Below are 26831 nucleotides of genomic sequence, written 5' to 3'. Positions count from 1 at the left end.
TAATTAGGGAGCAAAGCTAATAAAGAGGCAGGGAAGCCACTTAGCTTCAAAGCTGTAGCAAGAATCCAGGGCAAGAGATAATAAGAACTTGAACTAAACTGGTGGGGAGGGAGAATAAAAGTTTCAAGGAATATTTTTGAGGTAGATTTACTAGGACTGGATGTCTAATTTGGATATGGAGTGGTGAGGGAGAAATCAAGGATGTCCTTCAGGTTTCTGACTTGAAAGGGACTTTCTCCCACAGCAATCCTCTATTATTGCATTTTTCACACTATTTTACAATGATCTGTTTACCTGTCTGTCTTCTTCATTTATTAGTAGCAGTAACAGAAGTACTAAAGTTATAACAATAGCTAGCTTTTATTGAGCCCCTGCTATTTGTCAAGCATTGCACTAAATGCTTTAAAAAGGATTCACATTTAGGATCAAAGACTTAAATATAAAATCAAAAACAATAAAGATCATGGAAGAAAAAATAAGAACAATGCTAGGAGCCCTAATACATGGCATAAACATAGTACGAACCATAAGTAACAATGCACAAGCACCATAAGAGAGACTAGATAAATGGGAGCTCCTAAAAATCAAACACTTATGCTCATCAAAAGACTTCACCAAAAGAGTAAAAAGACAATCTACACACTGGAAAAAAATTTTTGGCTACGACAAATCCAATCAGCGTCTAATCTCTAAAATCTACAAGATACTGCAAAACCTCAACAACGAAAAGACAAATAACCCAATTAAAAAATGGGCAAAGGATATGAACAGGCACTTCACCAAAGAAGATATTCAGGTAGCTAACAAACACATGTAGAAATGCTCACAATCATTAGTCATTAGAGAAATGCAGATCAAAACTACAATCAGATATCATCTCACCCCAACAAGGCTAACACTAAGCCAAAAAACACAAAATAATAAATGTTGGAGAGGCTGTGGAGAGACTGGAACATGGAAATCGATTTGGCGCTTCCTTAAAAAGCTAGAAATAGAAGTACCATACGATCCAGCTATCCCGCTCCTTGGAATATATCCTAGAGAAATAAGATATATGCACAGCCATGTTCATTGCAGCACTGTTCACAATAGCAAAAAGTCAGGAACAACCTAGGTGCCCATCAACAGACGAATGGATAAACAAATTATGGTATATCCACACAATGGAATACTACGCAACGATAAAGAACAGCGATGAAGCCGTGAAACATAACATGGAGGAAGCTGGAACTCATTATGCTGAGTGAATTTAGTCAGTCACAGAAGGACAAATATTATATAAGACCACTATGATAAGAACTCAAGAAAAGGTTTAAACACAGAAGAAAACATTCTTTGATGGTTATGAGGGTGGGGAGGGAGGGTGAGGGTTATTTACTAACTAGATAGTAGATAAGAATTATCTTAGATGAAGGGAAGGACAGCACACACTACAGGGGAAGTCAGCACAACTGGACTAAACCAAAGCTAAGAAGTTTCCTGAAAACAATCAAACACTTTGAGAGACAAAGTAGCAGGGAGAGGGGTCTGGGGACCATGCTTTCAGGGGACACCTAGGTCAACTGGCATAACAAAGCTTATTAAGAAAATGTTTTGCATCCTACTTTGGTGAGTGGCGTCTGGGGTCTTAAAAGCTTGCAGGCAGCCATCTAAGATGCATCAATTGGTCCCAACCACCTGGAGTAAAGGAGAATGAAGAACACCAAAGACACAAGGAAAGTATTAGTCCAAGAGGCAGAAAGGGCCACATAAACCAGAGACTTCATCAGCTGAGACCAGAAGAACTAGATGGTGCCCGGCTACCACCAATGACCGCCCTGACAGGGAACACAACAGAGAGTCCCTGATGGAGCAGGAGAAAGGTGAGGTGCATGCACAACTCAAATTCTAGTAAGACCAGACTTAATGGTCTGATTGAGACTGGAGGAACACTGGAAAGCATGGCCCCTGGATTCTCTATCAGCCCAGAAATAAAACAATTTCCGACTCTTCAGACAGCGATTGGACTGGAATGTGGGACATAAAGTGATACTCCTGAGGAGTGTGTCACTTAGCTCAAGTAGATACAAGAGACTAAAGGGGCAGCTTCTGTCTGGAGGTGAGATGGGAAGGCAGAGAGGGTTAGAAGCTGGTTGAATGGACATGGGGAGTCAGGGGCAGAAAGGAGGAGTAAGCTGTCACAGTATGGGGAAAACAACTAGGGTCACATAACAATCTATGTATAAATTTTTGTATGGGAGAATAACTTGACATGTAAACTTCATTTAAATTACAACAATAAAAAAAAGATTCACATTTAATCTTCACAACAATACCACTGAGCTAGTTGTATTATTCCCACTTTACAGATGAGAAAACTGAGAAAAAAAAAAAAAAACTGTTCAAGGTCTCAAAACTAGCAAGTGGCAGAACCAGAATATAAACCCACACTCTTAACCACTCTATTCAATGAGCTGCTAAGAAACAAGGATCATACATCTTATACATCTTTGTACCCACAGTGCCTCAAATATTGCCTGATGATTGTAGGTATTGAATAAATGCTGAGCTGTGCAGTTGGTACCAGTGAAGCCTATTTGACCAGTATTTTCTCAAGAGACCTACTTTAGCTAAACTATTTGTCCAGTACTTTTGCACTTCTTTGTCTTTACTGACAATGCTTACTCAGGCTACAATAACCTCTCCATCTTCATTCACTGAAGGCCACCAAGCACCTTGATGTGGCAAATGCTGTGCTGGGCACTAGCCAGAGTATAGTAAATAAGATAGACACAGCCCCTGCCACCATGGAGTTTAGTCTATTGGGGGAAATATTTTTACGAAAAACAATGTGCCACCAGGGCTCCAAGTAAATAAATGTAATTATGAATTGTGAAAATAACTATGAAGAAACTAAGCAAGATATGGTGATAGAAAATAAATAGGGTGGGAGTATCAAATTTAGACAAAAGTGGTCAGGGTAGGCCTTTCTATGCAGTTAACATTTATATATTCAAAATCTGATAACTGGGAAAAACTAAGCATATAAGACATGGCAGTAACAGTTGTCTGCATACTTGTTTGATACTCATTTTATGCTACCTTGTACTGTTAGCTCTCCTGGTAGGTCTATATATCATGCCTCAGTGATTAGGTTAAGCTTCTTGGAGGCAAGGACTTTCTAGTACTTCATTGTACCTTACTAACACCTCCACAGTACCTTTCACATGGTATGTTAGTTACCCTTTGAGGGCTACTCTGCCTCTTCACATATATTAATTCTAATGCTCCCCCACAATCCTAGAAGGCAGGTATTATCTTTCCCATTTTACTATATAAAAACAGAATCAGAAAAGATGAAGAACTACCCTAAAGTTACAGGTCCAATACTGTATTAAGTGCCTGATTCAAATATAGGTCTGTGATTCCAAATTATCAGGCTTTTGCACTATTCAAACATAAACTGATGATTTTAAGGCACATCTGATCTGCAGAGTATTCTAAAACATTTGAATAAGCTACTAATTAAAAAATTTCAAGATATCACATTTATAAATCTGGACTTCCATTTTCTCTTGAACATCCTGATGATCTAATAACATACGGCCTACATTCATGCATGGCAACAATCAGCTGGCACTGAGTAGTGACCTCCTTTAGGTATTTTCCACTTTATATCCAGCCCGTTCATGCCTGGCTGGCCTCTGTAAACATCTGAGTTTATAAATCTTGTACCATTCTATGCTTAATACAATGTGGTATTATTAATATAAGTACCAATACAAGTTGTGTGCATAAATGTGAAAAGATGGATTTTTTTTTTTTTAAAGATAAGATTAACACAGGTTAGAGGTGAGGGTCATGCTTTCCTAGAATTTCAGTTGAGACCATGACACAGACAAGTGGAGAAAAAAGGAAAAGGCATTCCTGAGGAAAAATCATCAATAAGTATTTGAGTTGGGAATAAATTTAGCTTTTTGGCAGTCAGATTAGCAAAATCCTTCTGGCAAAAGGATTAGGGACTATCACGGATAGAATTGTGTCCCTCAAAAATGTGTGTCAACTTGGCTAGGCCATGATTGCCAGTATTATGTGACTGTCCACCATTTTGTCATCTGATGTGATTTTCCCATGTGTTGTAAATCCTACCTTTAGGATGTTAATGAGGCCAGATTAGAGGCAGTTATATTAATGAGACAAGACTCAATCTATAAGATTAGGTTGTGTCTTAAATCAATCTCTTCTGAGATATAAAAGAGAGAAGCAAGCAGAGAGATAAGGGGATCTCCTACCATCAAGAATGCAGAACCTCCCTGCAGGGAAGATTGATGACAAGCACCTTCCCCCAGAGCCAACAGAGACAGAAAGCCTTCCCCTGGAGCTGACACCATAAATTTGGACTTCTAACCTCCTAAAGTGTGAAAGAATAAACTTCTGTTTGTTAAAACCATCCAATTGTGGTATTTCTGTTATAGCAGCACTAGATAACCAAGACAGGGACCTTATCGTAGACAGCCTTAAAAATCAGGCTTGGAGGTTTAAGGCTGTCCTATAGCAGTTATTGAAAGGCTTTACATGAGAGAAATACAATTCTAAAATTTTACTTTTATATATAACAAATACAAAAAAATTATTTCATTTTACTTTTCAAAAAAAAATGGAAACTACCATGATAACGTCTACTTACTTTAAATGAACTTCAGTTTGGGAATGTATTGCTTCTCCCAACACATTTCCAGTTTCATCCACCACTGCAGCTGCTGTATCATCACAACTGGTTTCAATTCCCAATACTAGTTTATGAAGAAATAGTTTTCCAGGATGAAAAGTAAAACTTCCTAAAAATTCATAAATTTTCCTTTTTGATGGTATAGAAAAAACTCTTACTGTCTTATTCAATATTAGCATATTTACTTTATAGATAATTCCTGGAAAAGAATTACAGAAACAAAATTATTATTTGTAACTGACATTAAGCACTAACAACTACTCTGTTTACAAGCCACCCATTCAGGTAGGCAAAACTCTGAAAGTTTAGTTTATTTTTCAATCTTTAGTTTATATAGTTTTATAAAATTATAGCAAAGTTTGTATAATTAGCATTTTTTTCAATGTAGCATGCCTGTAAATATAAATAACAGTATAAATAAACATAATGCTCTTCAAGGAGGCAAACAAAGAAGTAGGCTGTAAGATTTTTTAGTGTTTTATTGGTTATTGTCACGCTGTTCTTAGCACATTATTCATTATACTTTATAAAAGTTACTATTATAGTGTAATTGTTGTATGGATAGTCCTCTAAAAAGTGCTGTTTATTTTTTGATAGCTAAAATTAAGACCAAGTGTGGTTTTTTAAAAAAATCAAACAATAAAGGCAAAATGGAACAGATAGAAACAAATCTATCCCATTTCCTGGAAACATCTTTCAAAATAAAATTTAATCATATGACTCAAAAACAAGAGTGTTCACATAAAACACAAAACAATATGTAGTCACGTAGTTTAGAAACAAGTATTCTTATAAGGCATGTCTTAAAGAAAAACATGTCAACTAAAACGAATGCAACTTAATGATTATTTTATCCATTAATTACACTCTTTCCAATTAAATCTTAATTTTTTAATGTTTCCTTTCCAGAAGTGAGATGAGAAGGCAGAGAGGGTCAGGAGCTGGCTGAATGGACACAAGAAATCTGGGGTGGAAAGGAAGAGTGTGCTGTCACAGTATAGGGAGAGCAACTAGGGTCACGTAACAATGTATGTATAAATTTTTGTATGAAAGACTAACTTGAACTGTAAACTTTCACTTGAAGCACAACAATTTTAAAAAAGAAAGCTTGAAAAGAAAAGCCTGTGAGCAGCCATTTAAGATACTCCACTGGTCCCACCCCTTCAGGAGCAAGGGAAAATAAAGAAAACCAAAGATATAAGGGAAAGACTAGTCCAGAGGACTAAGAGACCACAACTACCATGGCCTCCACCAGACCGAGTCCAGTACAACTAGATGGTGTCCAGCTACCACCAGTGACTGCTCTGACAGGGATCACAATAGAGGGTCCTGGACAGAACGGGAGAAAAATGTAGAACAAAACTCTAACTCAAAAAAAAAAAAAGACCAGACTTACTGGCCTGACAGAGACTGGAGAAACCCCGAGAGTATCGCCCCGGGACACCCTTTTAGCCCAGTAACGAAGTCACTCCGGAGGTTCACCTTTTAGCCAAAGATCAGACAGGCCCATAAGGCAAAACGAGTCCAGCCCAGGGGCAAAGACTAGAAGGTAGGAGGGGGCAGGAAAGCTGGTAACAGGGAACCCAAGGTCGAGAAGGGACAGTACTGACATGTCATGGGGTTGTTAACCAATGCCATAAAACACTATACGTACTGTTTAATGAGAAGCTAGTTTGTTCTGTAAACCTTCATCAAGGTTCAATTAAAAAAAAAAAATCTTAATTTTTACTAGAAGCTTGTAATAAGGATTTTTCCAAAGTAATTAGAAGCAGCCCATCACACAAGCACCCTAGTGTTTGCAGACTGCTAAATAATTTCATGCCCCCAAAATCACCCGCTAGAACTTTTCTGGATGTTTAAAGTAGGTCTTTTCCCTACAACACTAATGAAAAACCAGGGCTTCGAACCGGTTCGTTCTGGTTTGACCCCTGGCTGAGAATTTGCATTTCTAACAAATTCCCAGGAAGTTATACATAAGCATCACCTGGGTTCCTGGGAACTTGCTACAAATGCATTTCTCAGCAGGGGGTCAAACGGGAAAGACAGGTCGGAAGGCCCGTGAAAAACATTGGGGGTTCAAAAAAGAACGCATTAATATTGGACCTTTTATTGTTCAGCTAGGACAGAGGGCATACAGGGATTACAGACGAGAGACCTATTTGCAGAGGCAGCCTAGGGGAGCGCAGCCCAGACACACGCACTAGAGGAACTGGATTTGCATCATCAAATCCGCGCAAGACTACTGGCTAGCCCAGCTTAAGCGGTTTGTGCTAAGCAATTCTCTTTCTGGCCAAGAAACCTCTTGAGTGAACTCAGAGGATCCGGCCAGCGGGGGCCTCTGCCCTCTCTAAGAAGACAGGGGCTCAGATTCGCACTGCTCTTCTAGGCGTGCGAAAGCATCAGTAAGATGGGGGTAAGAAATTTCACCCACCTTCGTAGAAAGCAACAGAACCTAGTTTCCATCTTCCTTCCCTAACCAAAAGCACGCACCGCCACCTCTGTGCTCAAGAAAGCCTGAACCTAGCGCTCCGGAAGTTATGTCATGGATGCGGTGCGAGCGTTCCAGGTGCCCGGACAGGCCGCTATTGCCTTAGGGCGTGGCACTCTATAACTCAGAGTAAGTGAAAATACGAGAGCTTCCTTTGTCACAGACTCTGTGCATGCTGTGGTGCGTTTCTCCCAGATTCATAGTTAACGAGACTTCTACAAGGTCACACAGCTAGTGATTGGTCAGCGGAGGCCGAACACAAATTTGCCCGACTACACTGCATTAAGTGCCAAACGCTCCGCTACATTTTCCCCCCTTTGGCTGGACTTTGGGTGCCACTGTGAGGCAAGGATGGGGTAAATTATTTGTCTTACCATTTTAGGGGGATTATCACCAAATCTAAAAATTGTGGCCTGAGATACCTAGTATTTTTCTAAGAAGTAGGATGGAAACCGGAGACTTTTCCAAGGGCTTCTACCGCATTTCTAGAGAACGGAAGTGCTTCCTGCCGGATAGTCTAAACCGTTACTCCCTCTTTTTCACTGGGAATAACGTTTGCGATTGGCTTCTTTTTGTAATGGGGGGGGGGGAATGACGGAGAGGCACAAGTTCACTTAACCTTAAAAAAAAAAAGAAAAAAAAATATATATATACACACACACACACAAATAAATCCGTTGCCGTGGACTGGATTCCTACTCACAGCGACCCTATAGGATAGAGTAGAACTGCCCCATAGGGTTTCCAATGTTCGCCTAGTGGATTCAAACTACTGACCTTTTGGTTAGCAGCGGTAGCTCTTAACCACTATGCCACCACATGGTCCTTGCTTATTAAGTATATATGCAATTTTCAGCATTAAAAAACAAAAACCTCGTTGCAGATGGGTTGATTCGGACTCATATAGTGACTCCGTAAGACAGAGGAGAAGTGCTCGATAGGATTCTCAAAGAGCGACTTGTGGATTTGAACTGCAGACTTTTTGGTTAGCAGCCGCAACTCTTTAACTGCTGCACCACCAGAGAGCCTCTCCAGTATAGTATGTACTCATAGTCTTGCACATCCTGCGGCTTTTTTTTTTTTTTTTGCTTTTATTAATATGTGAACTTGTTACCAGTTGTTTGAATGGATTTATCTCGTCTTCTATGCTAGGCTGTAAGGTTTTAGTAACTTGTAATGGAAGGTTGGACTTGGCGGGCACATACATCTGTGCCTTGCACTGTGTGAAGCTCTGGGTATAAAAGATGAGTAAATAACACTTCCGGAAGTCACAGAGCTATAGTATGGTGGTAGATACAGATATTTAAATTCATAATTACCAGAATGTTGTTAAAGAGATTTTGTTGATGGAACGTAGTTTTTCAAAAATTTTATGTGTAACAATAATTAACAATAAAATGGCACTTACTATGTGTCCAGGCACTGTTGTAGATTTATTTAATCCTCACAATAACCTTATGAGGTAGGTACTATGTCCTCATTTTATAGATTAGGAAACTGAATCAGAGTTTGGGTGATTTGCAAGTCGTCGTCTTGTACTTGCAAAACATATCCCAAATCTGACCTTTTGTCCACCACTTCATCCACCATTTCCTGGTCTGAACTACCATTTCTTGCCTGCGAGTTTCCAATTCTATTTCCTAATCCCTTACAGTTTATTCTCAACAGTAGCCAGTGACCTTTAAAAAAAACAAACCTGAAACCAAACCCATTGCCCTCAAGTGGATTTTGACTCATAGAGACCCTATGGACAGAGCAGAACTGCCTCATAGGGTTTCCAACCTATTGGTTGGCAGCTGAATGCTTAACCACCACACCATCAGGGCTCCAAAATAAATAAATAAATAAAATAGGATTCCTTTAATTACCTGCATAAACTCTCCAATGGCTTTGTCACGCTTAGGATAAAATCCGTTTACCCTTGTTTAAGAAGGCCTATATGATCTGGCCCATGCGTATTTCTCTGACCTCATTTGCTACCATTCTCCTCTTTGCTTCTTTCTAGCCCCAGTGGCTGTCTTGTTCTTCCTCTCAAACACAGGACCCTCATTCCTGCTTCAGTGCCTTAATACCTTTCATTACCTCTATTGGGAATGCACTTTCCCCAGATCTTTGCACAGCTTGCTCCTTTGTCAATAAGGTCTATATTCAAATGTCACCTTCTCAGGTCAGATCTTCAGGGAAGACCTTTCTAAAATAGTTCCTCTTTCACCTATTTTTTCCCCATAGCGTTTATCACTATGTGAAATATGTATTTGTTTACTCATTATCTGTCCTCAAACTAGAATGTAAGAACATAATGGGAGGGACTTGGTCTTGTTTACACACTGTATCCACAACACCTAGAATACCTAGCGCAGAGTTGTTGTTAGTTGCCGTTGACTTGATTCCAACTCCCTGGGTGGCACAAATGGTTAAGCACTGAACCACAAACCAAAAGGTTGGCATTTCAAACCCACTCAGAGGCACCTCAGAAATAAGGATGGGTGATCTTCTGAAAGGTCAGCCCTGGAAACGCTATGGAGCAGTTCTACTATGCACACATGGTGTCGGCATAAGCAAAGAGTAGGCCCTCAAGTATCTGCTGAATAAATATTTTTAAAACATTGAGGGATGAAAGCAGGGAAAATAGGAGAAGGAAGCCTGAATCAGAGGCAGATTTCTACCTCTGAAGTCTGTACAAAAAATGAAAGCCTTCTGAGATATTTAAGCTTTAAAATGAAGAAAAGCAATGTTTTAGTCACCTTAATTTTATAAATTACTTTGCTTAAAAATAACTTGAAAAAATAAGTGAAATTTTAATGACTGAATCTGGAGAGCTTTTGAAATAATCTTACACCAAGGAAAATTTTTATTATAGATTACCAGTTATTTAAAAATACATGGGTAAAGACAAACATACAAAGGCAGTTATCATACAACTGATTTTTAAATTCAATACTTTTGAAATACAAAACAATGATCATCACCCCCCAGAAGTCATTTTACTGAAACAAATTGATTTTTAAGTTGTTCTATAATTCTTTCCACTCAATTTTGTTTACAAATATTACTGAGTTTTTCAGTTTCATCCCATAACAGAACTTTTTTTTTTTGGGGGGGGGTGCATCTTCAGATCTCAAAGTATTATATAGTTATTTTTTGTGATTAAAGTCAGCAACTATAGGAAGCTTGCCCAAGTCACAAGAATTTCAATATGGTTGCTGCCTTGGAAAGAGTCACCATTTGGGGTTACCTATACTAAAATCCATGTTATTGAAAGGCAAAAATATTAATGGGCAAAATATGGGAGTTGAAAGTGGGGAGGCTAAGAAAAGATGATGTTATCTTTTATTGTAAACCAGCTATAAAAGGCTCCATTACTTATGCTGGTACTAATGCCAGAGAAGCTGTTTCTGCCAGACCATAGGTTGGCTATATAGCTATTCGTGTTGCATTTCTTTTCTAAAAGAATGGCAGATTTTAACAATTAAGTTGCTCAACCAAATAAGCAGAAAACTTTAAATTACTATGTGCTTTAACTGTTTGAAATAAATTATTTTCTTAATTGGTTTAGCAGCCTTCTGCCTAGAAAGGCAGCAAAACCTAGATTTGTTCGAAAATTAAAAGTCTGACTCAAAGGCTGTTTGTAAGATGCCTGGCTATCTTCTATTATCAATCAGTCATGCAGGTGGACCTTCATAAGTTCAGTAACTTAATAAATGTAAAAATGACCTTGTCTATCAATGCAAAATTTGAAGCCAACAAAACCACAAAAATATACTCATAACATAAGGTAGAAATCGGCTTGTATAAAACAAGAGGGTAGGAATATGTTTTGTAATAAAAACAATCCATAATAAACTTTTAAAGAGATGATTATGGTTTACATGTTAAGTCTGCTTAAAATGACTGTGACTGAATGATTGGAAATTTTCTTCTCCTAACATAATGCCCATTCATTATAAACCAGTCTCTTACAGATCTCTTTTTACCCTGCATTTATCTACTACACCCTCACTGTATAGCCATTTAACTTAGGAGCTGGGCCTGCCCAGCCTGCCTATAAAGCATCTCTTCAGAAATATACCAGATGCATTTAAACAGAGGCATCTTCTAGTAAGAATCTGCACTTCAAAATAGCATATGAAGAACCAGCAACTGGCCTTCCAATGCTCACATTATCATAGAAACAGTACAGTATACTAACTATGCCCTTACAGGAAACTGAGTAGCTGTAAAAAATTTTGTTCTGTTTCAAAACATTTCAATACTTATTAATTCCAAAGATCCGAACACCATGTAGTTGTGGCATTTTGGGAATTAGCACACTCAGGAGAGAAGCTGTATTTAGGATGAAGTGAGTTGGATCATACTTCGTATAGAAACTTGCCAGAAAATACCTGTAGAAATAAAAAGTTAAGAATACATGTAATATCCAACTGTGAAATTACTTAGAATTGAAGAAAATCAAAAGGTAGAAAAAGGGCCACTGAAACATAAATACCTCAAAGTAGAATTGTTTTTGAGCACTAAGACAAGAGGAAATATCTTAGTTTGGATTCAAGTTACTTTGATTTGAGACTTTAAAATTTGTTTAATGAAGGTATATTTGTACATTTTGCATTTCTGCATTTATGTTATATGCATTTAATACAACACATTACTACTTAGGATCTTTTAAAGAAGGATGCTTTAAAACTAGTATTCATGTGCCCCCTGAAATTTCAGGTGCAGTTTTGTATTTATGAGTATATTTCTAAAGGGACAATCTGGATTCAAAGCATCCGTCATATTCTCAAAGGGTTTTGTGACCCACCAAAAAGTTTAAGAACCACTTTGAAAAATGGGGTTCTAGTGTGTATTAGTACAATTCAGTATCTTTGAAAGAAAATAAATACTTAGTTGTTTTTTTGATGTTCTCATTTCCATAATGTAGTTGAGCAGGTCCATAACCTGTTTAACTGGAAACTTGAAAGATGCTTGTAAAATTCCAGCTGTTTTGCTACAGCTGAATGCATGTACGTATTTAAAGACATCCAATATCTGGGAATTTGTTTTAACAAGCCTAAGACACCTTTAAGAATACAAATCACCAAGTCAGAATGTCTGGTCCAGTTTTACCCAAGGGTATACCAGAGCGCAGACACAATATCTGGCTACTAAAGAGTGTCCTAATATAGACGCCTCAGTCATCTAGTGCTGCTATAACAAATACTACAAGTGAATAGCTTTTATGAAGAGAAATTTATTCTCTCACAGTCTAGGTAGGAGACGAGACGTTGGAATTCAGGGCGCCAGCTCCCGCGGAAAGCTTTCTCTCTCTGTCAGCTCTGGGAGAAGGTCCTTGTCATCAATCTTCCCCTGGTCTAGGAGCTTCTCAGTGCAGGGACCGCGGGCCCAAAGGATGCACTCTGCTCCTGATACTACTTTCTTGGTGGTATAAGGTCCCCATGTCTCTTTGCTCGCTTCTCTCTTTTATATCTCAAAAGATATTGATTTAAGACACAACCTAATCTTGTAGATTGAGTCCTGCCTCATTAACGTAACTGTCTCTAATCCCACCTCATTAACGCATAGAGGTAGGATTTACAACATATAGGAAAATGGCATCAGGTGACAAAATGGTGGACCATCCCACAATACTAGGAATCATGGACTAGCCAAGTTGAGACACATTTTTGGGGGACACAATCCAATCCATGACAATAGAAAAGATGTAAAGAATAAAACATTATGCCTTACTAGATCACAACTAAGAAGTTAGTTTCCATATGAGTGTTTGTCTAATCACTTTTACAGTAAACAAGGAAAGTATTTTAATAGACTTTCTTCTAACTACCATCATTAGTTTTTCATAGGGGAGATAACAAAACAGTTATTTCCAAGTATGACTAAAAACATTACAGTCAGAGAGCTGTATACATCATTTTCAGAACCATCTGTATTGAGAAATTCTACAATTTTCCACCTATTTTACAAACTGAGTCAGAAAATTCTTTGCAAATAGACCATATTCCTCAATCTTCACTTTAAATCCCTTTTCCTGCTTCCATATACTTGAAGACTGTTTTTATACTTCCTTCACTGAACAAATTAGGATACCATTTAGTAACTCATTTGATTTCTTATCATCACTAATAGCTTATTCTATAATTTGATAGGTTGGAAATAATAAACTTGCCTGGAATGGCTTCACTTTATACTACTGTAACACATATTCCCTTTTTGTCTTTTTTGTCATTAGTGTACTTTAGATGAAGCTTTACAGAACTAGCTTCTCATTAAACAGTACATATATTGTTTTATGACATTGGTTAACAACCCCATGACATGTCAGTACTGTCCCTTCTTGACCCTGGGTCCCTTTTACCAGCTTTCCTGTCCCCTCCTGCCTCCTAGTCCTTGTCCCTGGGCTGGTGTGCCCCTTTAGTCTCATTTTGTCCTATGGGTCTGTCTCATCTTTGGCTAAAAGGTGAACCTCCGGAGTGACTTCATTGCTGAGCTAAAAGGGTGTCTGGGGGCCATACTCCTGGGGTCTCTCCAGTCTCTGTCAGGCCAGTAAGTCTGGTCTTTTTTTGAGTTAGAATTTTGTCCTACACTTGATCTCCAGCTCTGTCTGGGACCCTCTATTGTGATCCCTGTCAGAGCAGTCAGTGGTGGTAGCTGGACACCATCTAGTTGTATTGGATGCAGTCTGGTGGAGGCCATGGTAGTTGTGGTCTATTAGTCCTTTGGACTAATCTTTCCCTCGTGTGTTTAGTTTTCTTCATTTTCCCTTGCTCCTGAAGGCGTGAAACAAGTGGAGTATCTTAGATGGCCACTCACAGGCTTTTAAGACACCAGATGCCACTCACCAAAGTAGAATGCAGAACATTTTCTTTATAAAGTATGTTAGGCCAATTGAGCTAGGTGTTCCCTGAGACCATGGTCCCCACAGCCCTCAGCCCAGTAATTCTGTCCCTAAGGGAGTTTGATTTGTCCATGGAGCTTCCATGACCTACCCTGAACAAGTTCTGCTGACTTCCCCAGTACTGGGTACTGTCTTACCCTTCACCAAAGTTACCACTTGTCTATTGTCTGTTTAGTGTTTTTCCACCGCTACCCCTCCCCTCCCTCCTAACGATCAAAGATTGCTTCCTTTTGTGTGTAAACCTTTTCATGAGTTTTTATAGTAGTGGTCTCATACAATATGTCTTTTTGTGATTGACTCATTTCACTCAGCATAATGCCGTCCAGATTCATCCATACTGTGAGATGCTTCACAGATTTATCATTGTTCTTTACCGTTGCATAGTATTCCATTGTGTTTATGTACCAGAGTTTGTTTATCCATTCATCTGTTGATGGGCATCTAGGTTGTTTCCATCTTTTTGCTACTGTGAACAATGCCATAATGAACATGGGTGTGCATATTTCTATTCGTGTGATGTCTCTTATTTCTCTAGAATATATTCCTAGGAGTGAGATTGCTGGATCATATATTTCTATTTCTAGCTTTCTAAGGAAGTGCCATATCATTTTCCAAAATGGTTGTACCATTTTGCATCCCCACCAGCAGTGCATAACAGTTCCCATCTCCCTGCAGCCTCTCCAACATTTGTTATTTTCTGTTTTTTATTCGTGCCAGTAACGCCAGAGTGACATGGTATCTCATTGCGGTTTTGATTTGCATTTCTCTAATAGCTAGTGATCACGAGCATTTCCTCATGTGTCTGTTAGCCACTTGAATGTCTTCTTTGGTGGAGTGTTTGTTCATTTCCCTTGCCCATTTTTTAATTAGATTGTCTTTTTTGTTGTAGAGGTGTTGGATTTTCCTGTAGATTTTAGACCTTTGTCAGATTTGTAATAGCCAAAAATTCTTTCCCAGTCTGTAGATTGTCTTTTTACTCTTTTGGTGAAGTCTTTTGATAAGCGTGTTTAATTTTTAGACTCTTCTAGTTATCTATCTTATCTTCTGGAGTTTCTGTGTTGTTAGTTATGGTTTGTATCCTGTTAATGCCGTGTACTAGGGTCTCTAGTGTTGGTCCTATTTTTTCTTCTAGATCTTTATAGTTTTTTTGTTTTATATTTAGGTCTTTGATCCATTTTGAATTAGTTTTTGTGTATGGTGTGAGATATGGGTCCTGTTTCATTTTTTTGCAGGTGGACATCCAATTTTGCCGGCACCATTTGTTAAAAAAGCTGTCTTTTCCTCATTTGATGGACTTTGGGCCTTTGTCAAAGATCAGGTGACCATATGTGGATGGATTTTCATCTGGGTTCTCAATTCTGTTCCATTGGTCCATTTATCTGTCGCTGTACCAGTACCAGGCTGTTTTGACTACTGTACCTGTACAGTAGGTTCTGAGGTCAGGTAGTGTGAGTCCTCCTACTTTATTCTTCTTCTTCAGTAATGCTTTACTTATCCGGGCCTCTTCCCTTTCCATATAAAGTTAATGACTGTTTTTTCCATCTCTTTAAAGAATGTTGTTAGCATTTAGATTGGGATTGCACTGTATTTGTAGATTGCTTTTGGTAAAATTGTCATTTTCATAATGTTGAGTCTATCTATCCATCCCTTTTTGTCTTTTAATGAAGACTAGTTGTGTGTGTAGATTACATGAAAATTACTTGACTCTTACAAAAACCTAGAGAGCCCTCTGAAAGGATGCTAAACTCAGGTGGGAAACAGTTTGATACCACTTACTGAAAGGAGACCTGTATTAGAAGCCAGGAGTTTAGGGTTTAATCTGGGCTATTGTCTCCAATTAGCTGTGAGGTCTTGAGCAAGGTCATGCATTTGCATCTGTTTATCTAAAAACCTAGATAACACTGCATGTCCCACCTACCTCACAAATGATGATCAAATAAGAAAATGTGAAAGCACTCTGAAAAGTATCAATGCTATATAGATGGCTTTAATGCTGTTTCTTCAGTTATGTAAGCAATAAAATCACAGAATGTTTGAAATTATACCTGTGGGTCAAAAATATATTTTTAGAAATATGAAGGTTGTACCCAGGTACATCTTAGTTGACTTTTTTTTTTTTTTTTTTTGGTGCTAGCTCTTATTGAATATTTACTATATGCCAGGCTTTATATGTATTAAATGTAATTCTCTACATTTTATAAATGAGGAAACTAAGGCTTTCAAGAAAATAGCCAAAACTCATATAGCTAGAAAGTGGTACAGCCAAAATCCTTACCTAGGGCTGTCTGAATACACTATTATTCTTGTTACTGCATGAATCTTTGTTAGACCATACAGATCATTTTCTCTTTTGAAGTTAATTTTACATGGGGCCAACCAATTTAAAATTATTTAAATTTTTCTCAAAGTGCTATAAATACAAGGAAAAAGAAGGCTAATACTTTATGATTAATTTCTTCCTTCCATTTGAAAATGTCTTCCCTTACTTCAACATCTATCCAAAACCTACACTTTAAGTCCTAGCTTAAAGGATTCTAGCACTTCCAAAGATATCTTTCTAGCTACTCTAGATTGCACTGATTCTATCATGGATATATTATTATGCGTATGCTATGTGGTATAGTTTAAGACATGTAACATCTATTATGTACTGAGTGTGAGATTCAAAGCAATCTAAGCACTTACGAACTCTTTGGAGAAATAAAATGAAACATTTATAACAAAAGAGAAATAATACAAAGTGGCATAAATGAGGTACATATAACTAACAACAAGAGTTCAAAGTAGGGTATTATCATTGAAGGATACATGCTAAGGAAAAGACCTCACTGAGAAAGAATTATTTAAATCTTGAAAGAAGAATAGAACATAAATATATTAAGAAATAGGAAGGCATTTCAGGTGGAAAAAATTATCTGAACAAAGGTATAGAAATAATACTACACAGGAAGTATTCAAGAAATGCTTAGAAGAGCTTGACCAAGTGGGAGTCAGATGGGGATAAAATATTCACATAAAAAGAAAATGAGGTAGGAACAATTTTGTGGAGGGCTCTGAATACCAGGTAAGAGGAGGAAACAATATGTCAGATACAAGGTTAGATGGGCCATCAAGCCAATTCTGACTCATTGCAACCCCATGTGTGTCAGAATTGTGCTCCATAGGGTTTTTAATGGCTGATTTTTCCAAAGTAGATGTTAGGCCTTTCTCCTGAGATGCCGCTGGGTCGATTAACCTTTCAGTTAGTGGCTGAGCACATTCAGATAGGTATTATCTCATTTATTTCTTAAAGCATCAGCACTGAATTAGGTATTATTAGCTCAATTTTTATATAGGAACAAACCAAGCTGGCTGAGTGACAGATCTAGGATTCAATCCACATCTATCCTACAATGAAATCCTGACCACTCTTTTCTCTAAATCATACTGTCTCTCACAAGGAGTTTGAACATCCAGTTGGGGGTGGGTGGTCAATGAAATTCTTTCCAAGTCATCCAAATCATTATTTAGGGAGATTAATCTGATAGTGGGATACAGAATATGATTATGTGTTTAGTTTTCTTGTAAGCAAGTTAAGGACAGGAACTGGAATACATTTTACCTATATCTCCCAAAATGTCTAGCATGTAATGTTGTCTCCAAATGTATTGATTAAAGTGAAAATTGGTTTGTTACTTATTGAAAATTATGCCTGTATTTTTTACTCTGAGGTAGCTACTTACTGATAGAGGTTTTTCAAATAAAATATTCTGTTTCTAATTCAAATTCAATCTGATAAAAAGATGTCTTCCTTTCACCAATCCTCCTCACACCTAAAATTTACACCACTTACAGAATTATTGGAGAAATTGTGAAAAACTTCCGTGAAGATGTAAACTGTACTCCATAGTCAAGTTGTTCCCAATGAGTTAAAAGTCTTGCTTCACCCTGGTCAGGAGTTTCAAAAGGTGTTCCTTTCACTGCATGCAAAAATACATACATCCCCTGGAAAACAAGCATGGAGGCATATAATCAATATTAAATATAAAATTAGTCCTTGTCAACAAGCATTAAGATAGTTTCAGGATATTTGTGACAGAGTATGTGATTTAACAGGCCAAGTTTTAAAATTTCATATTACAGTGAAAGGCTGTGGCCAGCTTCTTCATGGTAAAATAAAGCCTTCAGGTATATCAATATTATTTGGTGAAAACCAGTTAAGAAGTCAATCAAAAGCAACCTGTTTTCATTGCTTCTCATTAAACTAAACAAATAAAAAATAACATTAGGGTACTTTACATCATTTAGATTTTCTAACACCTTCCCAGTTATAGGATTGCCTTTTATCCAATGTGTAGGAAACTTTTCTTTAGTCTCATATTAACAAATCTGATGACACTTGTAAAATGGTAAAAACATACAAACTAGTAAATAAAAGCTTTGTATTAGGAGAAAATAGTTTTGAAAATATTTAATATTAGGACTGCCTTTGCTTCAGTAGTTCTCTCCCAAAGCAACAAAGTTGATTTGGAGTAATAGGCTCGGTGCAATGAATTACTTAATGTGGTCCTTCTAGCCATGGTCTTTGTGACTCAAACACAATGATTGGGTGGAACTGTGAAAAATAAGGTAATTGTGGCCCACCAAGGGGTTTGGTCAGTTTTGCAATCCCACTGGGCCTAAAATGAGAAAGGGAAGAGAGGATCCCACCACCATCAAGGAAGAAGAGACTGGCAGGAGATGGCAGAGTGGGCTTCCTAGCCTATGGAGCGAGAAAGCTGAGTGCCTTTGGGCCAGGGGGAGGCGTGCCTGTGAGCGTGGCTGGGAAGAGGCTCTCCTAATGGAAGAACTGTATCCTGAGCGTTCCTGAACCTGAATTGTAACCTGTTACTTCCCTAATAAACCCCACAATCATGAGTATTGTCTGTGAGTTCTGTGTGGCCATTGCAATGAATTATCAATCCTGCAGAGAAGTAGAGAGTGCCATGGGAGGGACGGTTGGTGTCAGAATTGGTAAAGATGGAGAGAGGAGAAATGTCTGACTTCTGCCTCATAGGAATCAGCCCTGGGCTATTGATCTTGATTCTCCTTCCCCCTTGTGTAGTTAGAGAAGGTCAGACACCGCCCCCATGCTGTTTTTACATAGGTTTAATGTTTAACTCAGAGCTCACTTTTAAAATCACTAGTGCACCTCAATAGTGTTTTTTACGAAGTCAGTTTTAAAAAAATCAAAGTTAAAAAATAATTCTGTCAGGTGATATGTTTAAATATGTAATTTTCTGGTTAATTAGGAAAAATCAAGGTACACTAAATTTGGTCTCCCTGAGATTATGATGAGATTGATAGATGGTGCTTTGTTTCAGGATCACTGTTAGAAGCACTAGTAACAGAATAAAGCTGAAACGTTATCATGAAATAGTTCTCCCTCTAGAAGCCATGATATGATGTCATTTTTTCTCTTTGCTTTTAATAAATATACGGAAAAAATGGAAAAGTTAGTGAATTTGAAATTTTATAATATTATATTAGGTTAAGGGAGCCCTTCCTTTCAAAGTTTACTCCTTAGTTATTCTATGAGGCAATTCAAAAGTTGTTTAGCTGCAGTAACAACTAAGGTATGGAGGAATGGAATCGTGTTCAATGGGACTTAACATTTAATAAGTGGCTTATATGTACAGGGCATAAGACATGTATGCATGTATGGAATTGAACACATGGCCCCGGCCTTGAAAAAGTTCAATCTTCCAAGAGCAGGTAAGATTAAAAAAAAGACATGCATATACAACTAGACTGTAGGGCAGAAACTGCCATCAAAGGTACAATAAGAGTGCTCAGGAAATAGAGAGGAGGGAGGTTGCTCTTTGCTAGGCAAAAGCCCTGATGCCACCTTGACAACTACCTCATTCTTAAAGGTTCAGCTCAAATGACAACTCCTTAGTGAAACCCTCCTTGCTAGTAATAATTAATTTCCTGCTTATGTGCTTGCACAGAATTTTATTGAAAATACTTTATTATAGTGCAATATATAGACTATGTATGTGTCAGAATCTGTCCAAGGATAATCCTCTCACTACTTCCTTCAAACCACATGCACTTACCAGTGTTTATAATAATCAAACCATTCATTTTATGAATCTTTTTTCAGGTATAAAAAATAAAATCTTATCTGACCATATGTCTTCTACACCTCAACATTTATTTTTAGTAGTTTTTATATAAAAATTTTAGTGATGTAGGTCAACTGGCAAAAGACAGTTCATAAAGATAATGTTCTACATCCTAGCCTGGTGAGTAGCATCTGGGATTGTAAAAGCTTGCAAGTGGCCATCTAAGGAGCAACTACTGGTCTCTTCCTGCCTGAAGCAAAGGAGAACGAAGAAAACCAAGACTCAAGGAAGCAATTAGTCCAAATGACTAACGGCCCACATGAACCACAGCCTCCTTTAATCTGAGACCAGAAGAACTAGATGGTATCCGGCTACCACTACCAACCACTTGGACTGGGATCACAATAGAAGGTCCCAGTTACAATGGGTAAAAAACGTAGAGCAAAATTTAAATAATAGTTTAAAAAAAGACCAGACTTACTGGTCTGAAAGAGACTGCAGGAAACACACCCCCATCCCGAGACTATTGCCCTAAGACAAACTTCTAACTTGAAACTGAAGACACTCCCAAAGGCCATCTTTCAGCCAAATAATAGATAGGGTTATAAACTAAACAATAACACTCGTGAAGAACGTGCTTCTCAGAACAATCAACTGTACAAGACCAAAAGGGCAACATTTGCCCAAAATCAAAGATGAGACCAATAGAAGCAAGGAATCCAGGGAGGAAATGGGAAGAGTGCTGACACATTGCAGGGATTGCAACCAATGTCACAGAACAATTTGTGTAAGAATCATTGACTGGAAAACTAATTTACTATGTAAACTTTCACCTAAAGCACAAAAAAAGTTACAAAAAAAAATTTTTTTAAGTGATGATTTATGGCCATATCAAAAGAATTAGGGAAAAAAAAAGTATGTAGGCTCATGGTTGCCAGTACTAGTTGGCATTAAGTCTGTTGACTCATGGGGATCCCACGTATGTGAGAGCAGAACTGTGCTCCATCTTTGGGTAGACTTGAGCCGCCAACCTTTTGGTTAGCAGTGACTGCATTAACTGTTTGCACCACCCAGGGACTCCAGCTCATGGTTAACCTTTAATAAATATTTACTGACTCAAAATGAAGAGAATTCTCATTTATTTTAAAAGCTGGGCTAAGAATTTTGTGAAACATTAATACCTTCAACTGTAGCACTGAATAAAAAAAATTACTGTAAGTTTCCACTGTATGGTTCAGAAAGGTACAGTATTTTTTTAAACCAAGGGTAACAACTGGGTCTATTTTCCCACATTTAAAAGCATTCAGTAAAGCATTCAGTATGTATTTCAAGTTTTAATTAGTTTAATTTAGGCTATCTTTAAAAGAAACTTAAATCCGTAGTCCTTAACTGCTACATCTACAGTTGGTTAGTTAGGTTTTAGTGTGGCAAGTAAGTCAGAAGTTTGCTTACCCACATGGTGTCAATTATCTATCCTTTGTCCATGGCCATATACTGTGACTCAATCATGGTAAACCAGCTTGAAAACATGAGGGGGAGGTTAGTGGAATGGCTTCTAAAATGCCACACATGCCATCGGAGAAAGGGAAAGTGGGCAACAATAATTTATGTAGCGAACATTTAAATAGGTATTTATAGAGATAAAGAAATTAGAAAATAAAAAGTGGATAAACGGCTGATTATAAAACTATGATAACCACATGATAAAAAGATGCAGCGTAGGAGCTGAGTAGTTTCCTGGAGGAGGAATAGCTGAATAGAGTTTTGCTGGACAAGTAGAAAACAGCCAGGTAGAACAGAAAGGAGGGAGAGGTATTAAAATAGTGGAATAAGCCTAAGCCAAAACAAAAAGGTTGAGAGGAAGTTGATTTTCATTACTGTTAGAGCATAGAACATGTTTGGAGATGTTAGAGCATAGTATGTGTCTGGAGATGGCAGAGATAAGATTGTGTCCCTTTCTGCCTCTGCAGTGTTATTAACTGGTTTTGTATGCCACACAAGAAACGGGATTTCACCACAAATGCGATGCGAAGTTGTTGAAGGACTTAAGAGTGTGATTTGAACAGACATGCATTTTTGAAAAATTACTCTATCAACTTGGAATGGGAGAGGGTACAGTAGCAAGGAGACTATTTGATCTGTTGGAGTAATCTACCTGAGAAGAAAATGAGGGTATGAATTATAGCAATGCCAGTGGGGATCAAGTTGAGAGATAGTAAAGCAGTAGAACTGTCAGGATTTTGACTAAATGGATATGGAATATAAAGGAAAGAAAGGAGTTATCCTTACAGTGACCATATGTCCTAGTTTGCCTGGGACAGTTCTAATTTACATCTATTCTCCTAGCGTAGTTATTAACAGTAGAGCTCCCTTTTCTCTCAAAAGTCTTAAAGTGGATGACATATTATACTGTCACTTTATTTTCAACATTCAGCTATCTGGCTTGGCTAACTGGGCTCAGAGTAGTGCCTTTACATAAAATTAGGAACAAAGTCAGAAGAACAGACTAGGGCTTGTAAGAGACAGACGAGGTATGAGTTCAATTTGTACTTGTTTGGTTTAGGGTGCAAGGTGATCTGGCAATATAAATATGGGCATCATCATTCTAAAGCTAGAAACTGAAAATATGGATAGAAGAAGTAATCTAGGTAGAATAGATAGCATGAGAAGAGAGAAATAAAAGAACCTTGTGAACAGTAACATTTCAGAGAGGAAAAATAAGGAAGAGCCTGCAAAAGGAAATAAAGATCAGAAATCTCTAGGAGAAAATGATGCCATGAAAGCCAAAGGAAAAAAGTTGCAATAAAAGGGATGTGATTAGCGTCAAATATTTCAGAAAAATCGCTATAACAAATAGTATTTGCCCTACCAAAGTCTATCACATAAAAAAGACTAAATGGACATTCACTTATCATTTCTACCATTACATCATCCTTCTCCTCCTCCAGTCAACCTCAAATACTCCCTAAAAGATATAAAATAAGTAACACTAATTTTTAAAAATTCTACTTTTATTATATTTTTCTGTCTTTATTAAGTTCTTCGTTCAATTAAAATTCTCAATTAACTGAATTTATCCCCTTTCATTCTACTTTAATAGGCTGTTAAAAACAAGAAAAGGCACCATCAGGAATTAAAACAACAACAACAGGCAATTTCCAGGGCTGCATAACGCGGTCAGTGGAGTCCATCCAACCTCTGATACTTTGCAGTCACCACATAATACAAGAGAATGATACTCAACATGAAAAAGCTAAGGTACTATAAGATCCTGGATCACTTAAGATATGATTAAGCTCAACTTTTCTAATCTGAAACAGGAAAGTATACTTAAACAATTTAGAAAGACTTAACAAGGATTGAAACTAAAGGTTTTCATTAGACTCCAGTTAACCAAAAAATTTTATTACTTCTTCTGAAGCATTCTGGTTCACTAATGCATTACAGTAGCCTGAATTACAGTGTCTTGTAATTTTTGCTAAACTGACCTACTATTTCTGGATTCCATAAAATCATCAGGAGAGAAAAATGCCTTACTCAGAAAAAGGGCCCAGTGTTGAACAGTGATAGAAAAAATAAAATTCTATCTCAGATTAGAATTCTTCAAAATTAAGTCATATATACTAACCCTCTGAATTGTACACTTTAAATGGGTAAATGTATGGTATGTGAATTGTTCCTTAATAAAGTTGTTTCAAAAAAAAAAAACAACTAAGTCATGTGTTTGTCTTTTTCATAACAAAATCTTAAGCTTTTACATGTTTGGTATACGGTGATATTCTTACCAGGTTATGTATAACATTTGTTAAGGTCCAAGCAACAGGAACACTGAAGAAGGGAATGCTGAGTAAGACAATATGAAGCAAGCCAACTCCCAATGCATACGTCAGCCACATACCACGGCTGTTCATTACACGGGTATTTGGATTCACCTCGCTGTGGGCAACTCCAACATTCATGTTTGCTCTGTATGGAATCAATGAAATGAATCAACACACTGATGTAACTGGAAACCTAGATACTCCTAATTCTGACTTGAAAAAATAATTGTGTTACTAGGATAATTTTTTTCCTAGTGTTCTGAAATAGAACACACACACCCTGCAAAATATGCTACTTGCAGATATTGATGAAGACAGTAAAGAATCCTTAACATCTGACTTTGATGAGAAAACAAACGACTTATTTTATGGCTCTCTTTGAAAAAAAATAGTTAAAATCCCTTTTAAAGCTTGTCTTCTAGCATGTTTTACTAAATGAAATAATGGGAAGGAAGACTCCAACTGTAAGAGAAAACCTACATTTTCTTGTATCATCACAGTAAAATGAAGAGTCAAGAGCTAATTTTACCATCAACAGAATAATATAAAAAACAAAGCTGATTCAGCCAGTCTGTTTTGAGTGGCCAGATTCAGTGGTCAGAATTCAAGTAACTCCTTTTCAAATACTAAACCTCTGAGGAGGGTCATGATGTTAACATAAAGTGTTTGAGATTTTACAAGGCCAAGAAATAATGCCTCTCTCTCAATTTTGTGATGCAATTAGGTATTTACAGCAGTGTTTCTTCCAAATTCCCCTAAAATTTAAGTTTTCTTTTATTTATTTATTTTAGTTTTTTCCTTCCCTTTTTACACTAAAAGAACTGATATCTCCCAGTTATTTCAATGATGATGGTCGGGTCTATGAATCCCTTTAAACTGTCCTGAAGACTACTTATCATCCCAGTATAAACCGACCAGTGAGATTAGAGAAGGAAAACAGGCCATATTATATTTGGAATAGCTCCAGCTTTAAAATAAAAACCCTTTATATTTCAGAGTTTGGAAGAGAGACATTTTTCATAACCTCATCCAGCAAATGTTTCCTAAGTACAATGCCCCGCTCCAAAAACCCATGAAGAACACGCATCAAAGAAAAGTTACATTGAAATGAAGCAAAAGCCTCAAATTCACAAGCGTTAATATTTTCTTCTACTGTAAACATCCACTGTCTACCCGACATTATTTTATTGTTGTCATACATTATTTTTTAAAGTTATATTTAGAGCATGCCACCATTCAAGACAGTTTTCCTACTTTCTACAGGACGGAGAAAATGCTCCAAGGAGGCCTAAAATTTCCTTCTCAGTCTGAAGACAAAGCTGGTGTGGTACCGACCCTCCTCCTCTAATTCAGAAAACCTTTCCCAGGAGGTCTGCTGCGTCGCGTGTTGGCTTGAGAAGGCAGCCCGTCACTTCAGAACCGGCAAATAATGATTTCATAGACAGTGAACAGTCTCGGCTCGACCCTCGCGGTGCCTCCAGAGGGGCGGCCAGCAGCAGCCCCCTCTGGAGATTCCCCGGCCTGCCGGACAGCCTCGGGCAGTCTCACCCGGCAGTCGGAGCTCCCGGCCAGTGAAAGCTCAGCAAAAGCCGCAGTTGCTACCACCGCAGCGCCTCCCCCACCCTTCTTCTCGGAGCTGCACAGCCCATCAGGGCCGTGGAACGACGACCCGGACTTGGGGGGCGAGCCTAGGGGACACTTGGCCGGCACAGCCTCAGACAGTGCGTCGCGGACGCAACCCACTCTCCCCCTTAGGCCGACCTTGGCCCACCGGCAGCTCCCTGCCCAACCAAGGCAGTACCACAGGTCTTGCGCCAGTTCGTGCCCACTCACCCGCCTCCCCGCTCCCCGCGGCCAGCCCGGAGTAGGACCAGCCCCGCAGCGCCGGAGTCTCTGCACAGGCCGAATGCCACTGGTCAGTACAGCTTGCGGAAGCCTCCGGAGCTGAACGCGCTGACAGGCGATTGGCTGCGGCAGCGCCAATCCCACGTCCGCGCAGAGAAGGCGGGACTAGGTGCAGCGCGGATGGTGCCCGCCCCGCCGCGCGCGCGCGTTGGTGTTTAGTCAGGGTCGTGGGACGCTGATCTCTGCTGGGCTTCGGGGGGACGCTGCCCTGTCGCCGCGAGTGGATGGTTATTGCCCAGCTCGCGCGAGCGTGAAGGTAGTGTTGTGTGGTTGAGGGGCGGTGTTACATTCTCGTAGACTCCAGGGCCCTCTTTCTTTAACTCGTCCTGGTCAGAGCGCCAGTGCCGCGGGCCGCTGTGGGCGCCTTCCGACGGGGCGGGAAGGATACTAGCCGGGCTGGCGGGCGTGCACACGTGGAGCGCATTCTCCAAGCAGGTCTGATTTCCTTCGTGGTCTAGTTTGGACTTCTGTGACTAAATTACGTACTAGGTCTTTGCTGCATCCAAATCTCCAGATCCTTCTGGCCTGAAGACTTAAAGTTCTTATTTACCAGGAAGAAATTTTAAATTTTAAGCACATGACAACCGTAACTTGTTGTGTGAGTGTGATGTTTATGATGCTGTATTGTTTGCAAGGCCGGATTACGGCTAGTGAGGGCCCTAGACACTGATAATCTGTGGTGCTCCCTCCTCTGCTTACTCACGCATTCCAACGGGATATGTGAGTTATATATACATACACAAAAACCAGTATAGGGAAACCTTGGTGTTGTAGGGGTTAAGAGCTACGTCTGCTAACCACAAAAGTTGGCAGTTCGAATCCACCAGGCGCTCCTCGGAAGCTTTATGGGACAGTTCCACTCTGTCTTACAGTGTTGGCTATGAGTTGGAGTCGATTCGACGGCAATGGGTTTGTTTTTTTTTTTTTTTTT

General features: G+C 38.6%; 3 protein-coding genes across 8 annotated transcripts in view; 1 reads left to right on the top strand and 2 right to left on the bottom strand.

Annotated features, from left to right (window-relative positions):
• OSGEPL1 (O-sialoglycoprotein endopeptidase like 1) overlaps positions 1-7748 on the bottom strand; it is a 101529-nt gene extending 93781 nt beyond the window's left edge. For 3 of the 4 annotated variants that reach the window (XM_023739890.1, XM_004385586.3, XM_023739891.1), the window contains exons 1-2: positions 7140-7748; positions 4667-4907 (exon numbers count right to left, since the gene is read on the bottom strand). In XM_023739890.1, coding sequence (XP_023595658.1) covers positions 4667-4887 — 221 coding nt within the window. In that variant the 5' untranslated portion in view covers positions 4888-4907; positions 7140-7748. The remainder of the gene's footprint in view (positions 1-4666; positions 4908-7139) is intronic. The other variant, XM_023739889.1, reaches the window with a different exon arrangement.
• A 3263-nt stretch (positions 7749-11011) lies between these two features.
• ORMDL1 (ORMDL sphingolipid biosynthesis regulator 1) lies at positions 11012-25912 on the bottom strand. Its single transcript, XM_004385585.2, has 4 exons — positions 25829-25912; positions 23960-24140; positions 17921-18072; positions 11012-11578 (listed from the first exon to the last, which is right to left on the bottom strand). Exons 2-4 carry the CDS (start codon positions 24131-24133, stop codon positions 11443-11445), a joined length of 462 nt encoding a protein of 153 aa, XP_004385642.1. The 5' UTR covers positions 24134-24140; positions 25829-25912; the 3' UTR covers positions 11012-11442.
• Positions 25913-26047: 135 nt separating this feature from the next.
• PMS1 (PMS1 homolog 1, mismatch repair system component) overlaps positions 26048-26831 on the top strand; it is a 103892-nt gene continuing 103108 nt past the window's right edge. For 2 of the 3 annotated variants that reach the window (XM_023739886.1, XM_023739887.1), the window contains exon 1: positions 26083-26156. The gene's annotated coding sequence lies outside the window, so the exon portion shown is untranslated. Of the gene's footprint in view, positions 26157-26831 lie in introns of all 3 variants that reach the window. The other variant, XM_004385584.2, reaches the window with a different exon arrangement.

This window comes from Trichechus manatus, unplaced genomic scaffold (genome assembly GCF_000243295.1).
Source record: "Trichechus manatus latirostris isolate Lorelei unplaced genomic scaffold, TriManLat1.0 scaffold00142, whole genome shotgun sequence".
NCBI lineage: Eukaryota > Metazoa > Chordata > Mammalia > Sirenia > Trichechidae > Trichechus > Trichechus manatus.
This window is presented reverse-complemented; position numbering and strand designations above follow the sequence as displayed.

Bases quoted from the DNA above. Each gene is read 5' to 3' on its own strand.
- ORMDL1 (XM_004385585.2), bottom strand. From the start codon at position 24,133: ATGAATGTTGGAGTTGCCCACAGCGAGGTGAATCCAAATACCCGTGTA. The intron at 18,073-23,959 runs GTAAGAATATCA...CTTGTTTTCCAG, and splicing joins CAAATGTTATACATAACCTG to GGGATGTATGTATTTTTGCA. The intron at 11,579-17,920 runs GTAAGTGGTGTA...TTATTTCTACAG, and splicing joins ACAATTTCTCCAATAATTCT to GTATTTTCTGGCAAGTTTCT.